At 46.8% G+C, this 12900-nt stretch overlaps 1 protein-coding gene across 4 annotated transcripts in view; it reads right to left on the bottom strand.

Moving 5' to 3' along the window:
- Window positions 1–12900, bottom strand: part of ARHGAP17 (Rho GTPase activating protein 17) — a gene marked incomplete at both ends in the record, with an annotated part of 98705 nt that overhangs the window by 45888 nt on the left and 39917 nt on the right. For all 4 annotated transcript variants that reach the window (XM_080704459.1, XM_080704458.1, XM_080704460.1 and 1 more), the window contains 2 exons: window positions 3354–3458; window positions 7302–7341. In XM_080704459.1, coding sequence (XP_080560585.1) covers window positions 3354–3458; window positions 7302–7341 — 145 coding nt within the window. The remainder of the gene's footprint in view (window positions 1–3353; window positions 3459–7301; window positions 7342–12900) is intronic.

The following is a 12900-nucleotide window of genomic DNA, read 5'->3' as shown; positions in this document are numbered from 1 at the left end:
CTGTAACAGCCTGTGGTTTCCATGCCCTGACCCCAAAGCCACAACCCTGTCCTGGTGTATGTGAATAAGGACATTCTGTTGAACATTTGACCCACCAACACTGAACTCCATAGAGAGGGCTTTGCACTTCCTATGGGGTGAAACAGCTTTTCTATCACCAGAGATGAATTTCAAAGCTCTTAAGTTTGAGTCTGTAAAATGCATGAGAACCAGACATAAAAGAATTACTTGTAGATCCGTATGACCCAACACCCAAGCTCGGCCACATCAACGGAGCTTGGGCAGAGAGGCCCTCGGGCTCCACCCTCCCAGTCTCCTACCCTCGCCTCTCCACATGCAGGGAAGCTCCTGTGTGGCTCTGGGCACTCCACGGTGGGGTTTTCTAGAGACTGCTGCGACTTCTCCACATTGCATGATCTCTGTTCCCGTCCTCTCCCACCGTTGTCATGGTGACTCCTCTTTCCTCTCCCCAGAGCCCCATCATTGGCACTTTTATTTGAGGTTGGAGAAGAAAAGCTGGAGCATCAGGTTTCAGAAACAAGAGACAAGCATCTTTGCCCTTGTAGCCTGGGATACTCCATCCCCACCACTAACTCTTTCCCTTCACAGTTCGGGTACTACCTTCTCCAGGAAGCCTCCCTGACAGCCCCTCCCCCTTTGGTGCCCATCCCTGGCCCTCCAGGAACACCTCATGCATATTTTATTTAGCATGTTGTTCTATAATTGTCTGTTTGCATGCATCTCCTTACCAGGCTCTAAGCACTTACATCTTTTTTTTTTTTTTTTTTTTTGCAGTATTGAGGATGGAACCCAGGGGCATTCTACCTCTGAGCGACACCCCCAGCCCTGTGTTTTTTTTTTTTTTTCTTTATTTTTGAAACAGGGTCTACTGAGTTGCAGAGGACCTCACTAAGAAGCTGAGGCTGTCCGCCAACCACAATCCTCTGGTCTCAGCCTCCCGAATGCTGAAATTACAAGTGTGCGCCATCATGCCCGGCTCAGCACATATATCTTTTTCAATTTATATCTCTAGCAACTGGCACTGCTGATGTTTGAGAAATATTTAAACAGTCTGTTTTTAATGCATATATGTGACAGCTGGGCAGCATCTCACAGCAGACAACAAGAACAGCAGGGCATAAGTGTGACGGATGGAGACATCTCTGGGGACTGACTGGCAGGTCTTATGGGGACCACGATGGGAATAAAAGAAAGCAGGGGGAGAAGAAGCTGATGGGATCAGATCACATCATGCTAACAAGCTGGGACTATCCCAGGTGATGGGAACAAGGCAGTGACCCTCAAAAGAGGTCCCACTGGCATCACGGGACACTGCCATGTGTATGAAACTACTCCACCAGGCACTAATCAACAGTCCAATCCTACAGCAACCAGAACTATCTCTATTCCTTTCCAAATATCCCTCATGGGCATAACTCTGGTCCCACTAAATTAAGACTTCTGTGTGTGTGTGGTACTGGGGATTGAACCCAAAGGCATTCTACCTTCGAACTACATCTCCAGATCAATTTTTTTTTCTTATTTGGAAACAAGATCTTGCTAGATTGATGAGAGTCTCACAACTTGCTGAGATGGTCCTCAAACCTACGATCCTCCTGTCTCAGCTTCCCAAGTACTGGGATTACAGGCCTGTGCCACCAAGCCTGGCAGCTTTTTTTTTTTTTTTTAAACAGAAGGAATGACAGGATTGATTTACATTATAGGCAGCTGATTCTGGTGAGCAGGTTGAAGACAGACTGGAAGGGAGGGCAATAGGAGATAAGAAATGGAGCTCAGGAGGTGAATGCACAGTCCAGATTAGAGGCAATCAGGCCTTGCTTTAAGGTGAGGAATTTACGACCTTCACAGGGAGAATCACAGGACTTGCTAATCAGGCAGCTATGCGATGGAGGGTGGAGGGTGAGATGCAAGGGGATATGAGATAACGCCACAGCTTCTTGCTTGCACGAGAGGACAGCGGAGTTCCAGAGTGTCAACACAGAAGGAAGAACTGGTTGTGCTAAAAGAAACTTGTAGGGTGGGAGCTTAGAAGTCACTGTCATGGACATATCAGTGAGAAGCCATGGGATCAGAGGTGGCCCGAGGACTCCGCCTTGAAGAACACAAGGGAATGCGCAGTGTCGCAGGAAACAACAGTGAAGGCCAAGTCCGGGAAGGAGAAGCAGCGGGGCACGGGGTGGGGGGAGGACAGGCCTGCTTCTGAGGGGCGGCAGCAGCAGCAGCAGCAGGCATTCTTGGAAGTGTAGGCATGTGCAAACGCTCACTCTTGTGATACACATTGCACAATCGTGACTCTTGTGTAAGGGAGGAATAGCCCTGTTGTCAAGGTGCCCTATACACATCTGTAGCAAAGACAAAAGCAGGGCTATAGACTTCTGCACTCCATTCCTTCCTTTTGAGAAACCTGGGGACAAAACCTAGCCAGTCCTAGCTAGGCTGCTGTGCTGAGTGTTCTGCTCTCTGGTGGCACCTGGGGACCTCAATGCCCTGATCGAGGACACCTCCCGGAAAAGTTCTCCCGGAGGGCACCCTTCTCTCCCTAACAGGATCCAGATTTTTCTGAGAGCCCTCTTCCAGCCTCGGTGAAACCTGTGAGCTGGAGGAAGGACCACAGCCCATGCCCTAGAGCTGGGCCCAGCCAGCATCAATGACCGGTGCCTCCCATCTCCCAACTGGGGCCACCCGCTGCCTGTGGTGACAAGGGTGGAGTGGCAGTGTGCCTACGTACATGACAGGGCTCAATGCATGGAAAGGGCCTTGCATCTGCCAAAGGCTTGGAAAAAGAAGCCTCCTTACTCTGCTACGAAAGGAAGAGCAGCTCTGTACTGCTGGGCACACACGAGGAAGTGAGACGCCTATGGGAGATGCTGGTTGCAACTTGCAACCACAAGGTGCCTGTCCAGGGAGAAAGCCCATGCCAATGGAGGAGGGGGAAAGAGGAATAAAACAGAGTTGGGCTATATCACTAAAATGCTAACAAGCCTTACCTCCAGGCTATCTCCATCTGGACTTTTCAGCTAGCAAGCCAACAAATCACTTCTCCTTTCTAAATTAATTTAAGATAGGCTTTCAGATTTTTGCCATCAAAGGATTCCTGACTGTCCACCCTCTTATCAGTGACAAATCGTTCAAGTTTTTGAACCTGGAGAAAGTTCAGGGTGAGCTGAGCTGAAAGTGAGAAGCAGGAAAAAATGCTGTGGCCAGGAGGAGTCATAGCATGAGCCGTGTCAACGCAAGGCCCGCCTGTGGACAATGCTTGGGAAAAACCAACCACCGAGGAGGTGGACCAGCTCAGAAGGAGCACGGTGGCTCCGGTGGCTTCTGATACTCACATGTCTCCTCTCGGCATCGGTTCCGTGCTGGCCCTGGAAGCAGCCAATGAGTCGCTTGTGGGAATGGTGGCACACGGAGCGCACCGTGTCCAGGCGCCGCTCGATCTGCCAGGGCAGAAACAGGAGAGCCACTTGAAGGGCTGAGGAACTAGCACGCCCCCTCCCGAATGACACGAAGTCTCTGGGGGAAGGAAAAGCACCCTGAGGTCCACCTTTACTGCTCTTGGGTATAAATGGAGATGGCTCCATGCACCTATACCGGGGTTCTCACGACTGACCTCTTGGGCTGGACTGCTCTGGGTTGGAGGGAGCTGTCCTGTGTATTGCGGTATGTTTAGCAGTGTCTCTGGCCTCTGCCCATTAGACGCCAGTAGGACGTCACTCTCCAACTTGTGACAACCCAAATGATTCCAGACCCTGTCTCACACCTTCAGGAGGTTGACATCACCCCCAGCTAAGAACCACTGACCTTCCTCTGCTGGGGCTTTCGGTCCCTTCAAAGCCTATTGCATGCAGGGTAAGGAGACAGTCTTAACTAAACCTCACTGTCTCGCTGAGTGGAGAGTCAGCTTACTTATGACAGTACCACCAAAGCCCCAAGTCTAGCCAAGTAGAACCCCAACTAAACGGTCCTGGCCCAGACCCACTGCCAAGTGGGAGAAGCCACAGAGACACCCAGAATCTCTTCAGCACATGGCCACCGAGCCTTCAGCACGCAGGCTCTCAGACAAAAAACAGAAATCAGTGTTCCACGATTCCAACTCAAGACTAGTGTTTGGAAAATTATTCCTTATTGGGTTTGGGGTGGTTTTTTGTTTTCAATAAGTCTCTAAAGTAGACTAGGGAGCCAGCAGTAATAAACACTGGCCTAGGGACCCACATGGTGAGTAGCCTCCCAAAATACTATTGCGGAGACATGGCTGTTTATGGCAAAGAGAACTGCTTGTTATAGGAAGGAATGCCAAAAATGTGCATTCTGATGACTTGTGAGGAGGAGAGCAAGCCCTCCGGGATGCTTTCTATTTTAAAGAAACACCAACAAATTCAAAACAGAATACATCTTTGTCCCCAAACATTTCACCCTAAGAGATGCTCTATGTCTCTTTCTGAAAGGTCCCCACAACATCCACGGCTTTACTTCAGGCCCAAGTCCCAGTCAGCAAGCACCAGGACTCTGATATGGTAGACGAGTTTATATTTAGGAGCTGCTGTCACTCACATCACCTTCCCCATGTCTTATAATGACCAGAGTTTGAAGCATTAGGAAACCAATACAAACTCTCCATTTACCGCAAGGAAAAAAAGAAAAAAAGAAAATTCCTTAATCCAACTTTGACTTCAATTTCCACTAGACTGTAAATTCCACCAGGACAGGAGCCTTTTGATCACTGATTTATCCCAAGTGCCTGGAAGGCTGTCCCCATCACAGGGTGAGAAGCTAGTAACTTGTTTGTAACTCAGGGGCAGTCTACCTCTGAGCCACACCCCTTCCCTTATTTTATTTTTAGACAAGTTCTTGCTATGTTGCTGAGGCTGGCCAGGAACCTGCATTCCTCCTAGCTCAGTCTTCCAAATGCCAGGATTACAGGAGTGCTCCACCAAGTCTAACTAGAAGTTATTCACTTAATGTTTGTGAATAAAAAGGACATGTATCTATTGAGTCCCTGTGCCTGGTATTAGAAAAATAACCGTCAAGCTGGGTGTGGTGGTGCATGCCTGTATTTGGGAGGCTGAGAAAGGAGGATCACAGATTCACCACAGCTAGCCTCAGCAACTTCGTGAGGCCCTCCTGTTTCAAAATAAAAAGGTCTGGGCTGGTAGCTTGGAGGTAGAATGCCCCTGGGTTCAATACCCCATACCAAAAGCAAAACAAAAAAGCAAACCAACTAAGAAATATTAAGAAAAGATTCTTTAACAAAACTTTTAAAATTTTCTATTCCCTAATTTTTTATAAAAGTAGTTCTTGTTCTCAGGAAGAAAAAAAAAAAAAGAACAAAAAGTTTTTTTTTTAAAAAAGTGAAATGTTCTTACAAATCAAATGGCGTGGCCTGGGAATGGGCTCAGTGGTAGAGTGCAGGGTTAGCATATGTGGGGCCCCGAGTTCATCCCAGGACCAAAAAAACAACCAACCAACCAACCAACCAACCAATCACTTGGCTTTTTGTATCCACAGATTCCGCATCCATGAGTTTAACCAACTGTGAATCAAAAATATTCAAGAATCAATACTGCATCTGGAAAGAACATGTGCAGATTTTTTTCTTCTTGATGTCATTCCCTAAACAATCCAAATAGTTACAGGCACTCACATTTTGTTAACTATTATAAAAAATCTAGAGATGATTTATAGTATATAAGAGGCTGGGTGTGGTGGCAAATGCCTGTCATCCCAGCACTTGGAAGGCTAAAACAGGAGGATGGCAGGTTTGAGGACAGCCTCAGCAACTTAGTGAGACTGTCAGCAACCTAGCAAAACACTGTTTCAAAACAAAAAGTTAAAAAGGGCTAGGGGTATAGCTCAGTGGTAGAGGGCCGCTGGGTTCAACCCCTAGTGTCTCAATAGTACTGGTGACGATGGTGATGGTGACGACGAAGACGATGATGTAATATATAAGAGCACAGGCTGTAGTCAAACACCCAGCCTTTTGTGGAAGGGGTAAGTGCCCACAAATTCTGGTACTTGTGGGGCATCCTAGGACCACTCCACCTATAGAGTCAAGGAATAACTGTCTGTCCCTGGAGACAGTGGTCATAATTTGGAAGGCCGCTTCAGCATGGTGTGGTAGAAGCAGCATTTTCCTAAGCTCTCCCAGCTACTCTTCCACTAGGAAGAGTTGGAAGGGACAGAGAGTGGCCTGGGAGCAGACCTTTGGCCTGCAGGGCTCGGTGAGCAGACCTGCTTTCAGTTATGGAAACGAAGGGGGCGGGGACAGGATCGGAGGCTGAGCAGCAACTTCTAAGCGAAGGGCCTGCCTCCTGAGTGTTCTACCGCTGCTGCGGACATGAGCGGAGGGGCAAAGTCTGCGAAGGGTCTAGGGTCTTCTAGAAGAAATCTCCAGCCCCAAAGTCAGGGAAACCAGCTGACGGAGTAGAGGGACCGTGGCCAGAGTCCCTGGTAGGACAGGGAGGGAAGAAAGTCTGGGCTGCCTGACTGGAAGCACTCTGGGGGGGTCTATGCTTGGGCGCTGTCACTGGAAGTGCAGAGCTAGGGAGCAGCAAGTGAGGGGAGGAGAAGCCACAGCCCAGGGCGGGAGCCGGGCCACTGCTGCAGCCAGCGGGGCCATCCCACGGAGGACATCAAGGCGGTGGACAAGAGCCGCAGCCTCCCCAGGGCCCGTGGCTGGCCCTGAGAAGCAAGACCAGCCCCATGTGACCCAGATACCAAGACACCAGGGTTTCAGATCTTTCCTACCACCAGTGCTTCTCCTTCCTGCTCAAAGCCATGCTCATTTGCTTTCTTCTTTTTTCCAGTTTAAAAAACAAGTCAAAATCCAAACCCAGGCCGGGCGTGGATGGCGCATGCTTATAATCCCAGTACTTGGGAGGCTGAGACCAGGAGGATCGCGGTTTGCGGACAGAACCAGCTACTTAGTGAGGCCCTTTGCAACTTAGTGAGACCCTGTTTCAAAAGAAAGAATAAAAAATAGGGCTGGGGGTGTCACCTGGAGGTAGAATGCCCCTGGGTTTCATCCCCAGTACTGCCAAAAAAAACCGCAAAAAACAACCCTCCCACACACACAAAAATCCAATCCTCAATTCTTAAGTATGAGGGGTTGGGATGGTGGTGGTGGTAGTGATGGTGTGTGTGTGTGTGTGTGTGTGTGTGTTGGGGGCACTGGGGTATCAAACCCAAGGCCCATGTACTCTGCCACTCAGGTATATCCTCAGCCCTAATTTTTTTTCATTGCATGTCTTTAAACGAACATTTTAAGAAGATGGCTTTGTTACCTGTAGCAGGTCATCACTGAGGACTTCTGTTTTCTCGGCTCTGTGGGGGGGAAAAAAGTTAAAAGTTCAGAATTAGAAATCCAGGAGTGAAAATTGACCCATGCAACTTAAAAAGTATTAGCCTGGAGTTTAAAACAAAAGGAACAGAAATGAATGCTAGGGAAAATTTCACCAATGTTTACATCAGAGGGCAACTTAAGCAAAACCCAAGAAAAACCAACAAAATGTGCAGAGAATAGCAACTCAACCCAAGAACACGTGACCGGAAGAGCTGGGCGTGGTGGTGCATGACTGTAACCCTAGTACTTGGGAGGCTGAGACAGGAGGATTGCAGGTTCAAGGACAATCTCAGTAACATAGTGAGACTCAGCAACCTAGTGAGACCCTGGCATAGTGGCCCACACTTGTCACCCCAGTACTTGTGAGGCTAAGACAAGAGGATTACAGCTTTGCACTCAGCCTCAGTAACTTAGCAGGCCCTCTGCAACTTAGTGAAACCCTCTTGCAAAAAAAAAAAAAAAGGGCTGGAGTATAGCTCAGAGGTAGACTGTCCCCGGGTTCAATCACTAGTAAATAAATAAAAAATAAAAGCCAGGCATGGTGGCACATCCCAGTACTTGGGAGGCTGAGACAGGAGGATCCGGGCTCGCAGACAGCCTCAGCAACTTAGTGAGGCCTTCTGTAACTTAGTGAGACCTTGCTCCAAATAAAGAATAAAAAATAAGGCTGGGGGTATAGCTCAGAGGTAGAATGCCCCTGGGTTTCATCCCCAGTACCACACAATCAATCAATCAATCAATCAATCAATAAACGGGCTAGGGGTGTAACTCAGTGATAGACCACTCCTGGGTTCCATCCCCAGTAACTAACATACAGGCCACCCACAACTCTGGAGCTATGCTCTCAATCTGTAGCATAAGCAGAGTTGCTGAGGGGGAGCTAATTGAAAAACATCACTTTCCAGATCCCACCAGAGAGGGTTCTATTACTGCAGATCTGGAGTGAGATCCTGCCTTAACAGGCACCCCACCCTCAGAATTCCCCTGCAGGAGGTCCACAGAACCTGCCTCCAGAAAAGCCTCCTCTCTAAAAGCTTGGCCTTCAGTTCTCAAAGTCCTCTTCTTCACCTTTCATAGCCTTGCTGAAACACCTTGATCACAAATCTAGAAATATTATACAAAGATGCAGGTCTAGTCCATCATCCTCAGTAATAAACTGAATATTCCCTCTTTCGGGGTTCTCCCCATACCAACTGCAGAAGCAAAGTATTTTCACAGCTTTCCCTGTGCCATGCCTAGTTACTATAAATTCTGCCAACCTTTTCAGAAAACCAAGAAGCTAGCCAGCAATCAGAAGAGAAACATTTAGCTGCCAAGCCATAATACGTTTTTAAGAAAACTGTTATAAATCCCATGTGGTGGTACAAGTCTATAATCCCACTACTTGGGAGACTGAGACAGGAGGATCTCGGGTTCAAGGCCAGCCTTAGTAATTTATAAAGGCTCTCAGCAAAAACAGAGGGGGGGGAGGGAGAGAGAGAAGAGAGAGCTGGGAGTATAGCTTGGAGATAGAAGAATGTCCTTTACGCCAATTTTTTTTTTTTTTTTTTTTTTGGTGGTACTGGCGTTCCTGGAAGCCCTTCTACCTCTGGCTACACTCCCAGACCTATTTTTTATATTTTTATTTGGAAACAGGGTCTCTTAAGCCAGCAAGGCTGGCTTCGAACCTGCGCGATCCTCTTGTCTCCGCCTCCCAAGCGTGGGGATTACAATCATGCACCACCATGCCCGGCCACAAAATTTTTTTTAAAAAGAAAAAGAAAAGCCAGGCATGGTGGCATACGCTTGTAATCCCCATGCTTGGGATGCTGAGACAGGAGGATTGCGCAGGTTCAAAGCCAGCCTCAGCTGGCTTAAGAGACCCTGTTTCTAAATAAAATATAAAACAGGTCTGGGAGTGTATCCCAGAGGTAGAAGGCCCCTGGGTTCCATCCCCAGTCCCACCAAAAATAAAAAAAATAATAAAATAAAAAATAAAAAGAAGACTGCTATTATTTTTAATGTCCCCCAGAGGCCCAGGTGTTAAGAGAGAGCCTGGTGATAGGCTTGGGGCATTAACGGGAGGTGGCGGAACATTTCATAGATAGGGCCTAGTTGGTTGAAGTTAGATCATTAATGGCAGGCCCTTGAGGGGCTACTGGGACCACCGGCTCCTCTGCCTCTCTTGGCTTCCCGGCCACCAGGAAGTGTTTAGGCCTCCTGCCATCTGCTCCCACATGATACACTGTCCCATCACAAGCCCAAAGCAACCATGGACCAAAACCTTGAAAACCATGAACCAAAATCAGCCTTTTCCCTGTATAAGCTGATTTTTCTCAGGCATTTCGTCACAGCAATGGGAAGGTAACTAGCAGACTTTGCAGTTCAGAATGGCTGCGTTATGCCCTACATAGTACCCAGAATTACTGCAGTTTACGTGACATTTTGGACTTCTGGTTCAATTAGTGATTTGAGCCAAGACTTTGAATGTCCCTACCAAGTTTCCATTGACATGAACAAGGAAATGTTTAAGGAGAAAGAAAAAGTCTGCTTCAGCTCTGCAGAGTGTGAAGAGCTGGGAAGAGGCCAAAATGAACTAGAAGATCTGACCTTTTCCTAAGCTATATGGCAGAACACAGGGCTGCCTGGTCATGGCCTTGAACCAAGGAAAGAGAGGGACAGACAATGCTTGGCCTCACAGTGAACAGGAACCCCTTAGGATGACCCCGAGAACAGGCAGCTCAGAGCAGTGGCAGCTGCGGGCAGAGGAGAGGGATCCTAGCACCGTGCAGCCTACACGCAGCCAAGGCGTGTTAGTCACCGGGCATTGCCACAGGATTCCAGCACCAGTCGTCACGCTGTGTCCCAGTTAACCTGGAGAGGCCTCGGGGACTGGCTCACTCACTGGCATCTGCAGGAAACTGAAATTCTGCCCTGATGCGACTGCCTCCCAAGGCCAGAGGATCTGAGCCTGGAGAGAAAGTCAAGGCCCCAGCTCCAGGACATGGCCAGGACCTAGCTCTGTGGATGGACTCCACCGGTGGCAGTCCAAAATATGCCATCCCCGTCACGATACGTGTGCCAGGCATTGCTGAAGCGCTACCCACCTGCAGTCACACCAGTCATGGAAGTGGAGCAGGGCTGAGGGGCCACCCGGCTTCATTCCGGGATCCCTCCACGCCTCCCACCAACAGCCTCGGCCTCCAGCAAATGCTACCCTTGCACAGCGTCCCCCTCACTCTCCCTTCTCTAACCAGGACCCCAAAATCTGTACAGGTCCCTGACAGAACCCACATCAACTCTGAAGTCTCTTCCATCCCCAAATGTAGAACTACAGAAAAAAAACTCCCAAGACCCGCTGAAAAGGAGAGGGTCAACCTAAGAATCGGAACAAATATGTTTCATTACAAAACAAGTTATTTAAAAAAATAATAATCAGAAGAAAACTTGTTTTACGATTCCACTGTGGGCTCTTAGCAGGTTTAAGGGAATTAGTAATAGCTAGGTAGTGTGCTAGAGCTGGCCGAGGAGAGCCAGCTGTGTTCTTCTATTTCCAATTCCCTGTTCAGTGACCTCACACTGGAAACTTAAAATTAAAAATACAAGCCAGGTGTGGTGGCACACACTTGTAATCCCAGCACTTGGGAGGCTGAGACAAGAGGACTGCACAGGTTTGAAGCCAGCCTCAGCTACTTAGTGAGGCTCTCAGCAACTTAGTGAGACCCTGTACTAAATAAAATATAAAATAGGTCCTGGAGTGTAGCCTGGAGGAAGAAAAGCCCCTGGGTTCCATCCCCAGTATCACTAAAACAAAACAAAACAAAAATTAAAATTCCAGTATACCCTGAGTTCAATATTTAGCACTAAAAAAAGCATATGAATAAAAATACACATGTGGTTGGGCGTGGTGGCGCACGCTTGTAATCCCCGCACTTGGGAGGCGGAGACAGGAGGATCGCGCAGGTTCGAAGCCAGTCTCACTGGCTTAAGAGACCCCTTTTCCAAATAAAATATAAAAAATAAGTCTGGGAGTGTAGCCCAGAGGTACAATGATTCCATCCCCAGTACCACCAAAATAAATAGATAAATAAATAAATAAATAAATAGCCAGCTGTGGTGGCACACGCTTGTAATCCCCGGGCTTGGGAGGCGGAGACAGGAGGATCGCGCAGGTTCGAAGCCAGCCTTGCTGGCTTTAAGAGACCCTGTTTCCAAATAAAAAAGTATAAAATAATAGGTCTGGGAGTGTAGCCTGGAGGTAGAAGGGCTTCCAGGAACCCCAGTAACACCTAAATAAATAAAATACATATGTGTGTATAAAATTTTATACATATTTATGAGAACATAAAAATTTCAAATCACATTTTTGGAAAGCCAGCTGTTAAAGATTTATGAGTTATGAGCACAGTGCTATAAGAGACACAGAGAAAATAAAGCAAATGCAATACCAAAGCAAGTATTAACTTCAGGAAAAACAAAAGGCCTTCAGCAAGACAGTCTTGGTGAACTACTATGATCAGCCACAAATAAGTTATTGACCCTAACAATATAAATATCAACTAGTAATACAACCAAAAATTAAAACATAACTGTATTGGAAGGATGATGGAGCAGAAGCAGAGGGAAAGGTTACATAAAAGCCCTAGACTCTCGTTTATTATAACAGAAAGTCAACAGACAATAAATCCAATGACCCACAGGGTAGTAGTTTAAAATTTGTATATAAAATTTGTAAAAAGGGATATATGAATAAATGCCAGAAGAAACAAAAAAATTTCATAATAGTTAATTCTGGGGTTGGAGAGTCTGAGTGAGTAAGGAGAAAACTCACTGTATTTTGTGATAAGCCTTTTACTATTAAACTACTTTTTCAACTTCATGTATACATAGTTCAACATTTTAAAAAATAGTATATTTACTTCTGAAAAATATATTAAACTTATTATATGAAATGTTAATATACTGTTTAAAATAAGCTTGTTCTTTTGTGGACACTGTATATTACATTAATGAAACAAATTTTAGAAAAAGATTCAAGATCTGGTATCTTTTTTTGTGTGTGTGGTACCAGAGATGGAACCCAGGGGCACTGTACCTCTGAACTACACCCCAGCCCCCAGGCCTATTTTTTTTTTTTTTTTTTAGTCTTTGTATTTTTGAAACAAACAGGGTCTCACTGAGTTGTGAAGGACCTTGCTAAGTAGCTGAGGTTGTTCTTGAACTGCGATCCTCCATTCTCTGCCTCCCAAATGCTGGGATTAAAATCTTGTGCACCACCACACCTGGCAAGATCTGGTATCTTTTTATGCAGATTTTAAGGCTCAAGTAAAATTATGAAAAATGACCTATAGTTAGGAAAGTTTACATTTATTTATATATTTTTATTTTGGTGCTGGGAATTGAACCTAGGAGCATTCTACCTCTGAGCTAACCCCCACCTAAACCTAGCTGTATTTGATTTCTTATTTGGAAACAGGGTCTCACTAAATTGCTGAGGCTGGCCTTGAAGCTGTGATCCTCTTATCTCAGCCTCACAAGTACTGGGATGGCTTGGAATTTAC

The sequence above is a fragment of the Muscardinus avellanarius genome (genome assembly GCF_963383645.1).
Source record: "Muscardinus avellanarius genome assembly, chromosome: 10".
In the NCBI taxonomy this organism is placed as follows: domain Eukaryota; kingdom Metazoa; phylum Chordata; class Mammalia; order Rodentia; family Gliridae; genus Muscardinus; species Muscardinus avellanarius.
The sequence above is the reverse complement of the archived record's forward strand: the minus strand, read 5'-3'. Positions and strand labels throughout refer to the sequence as shown.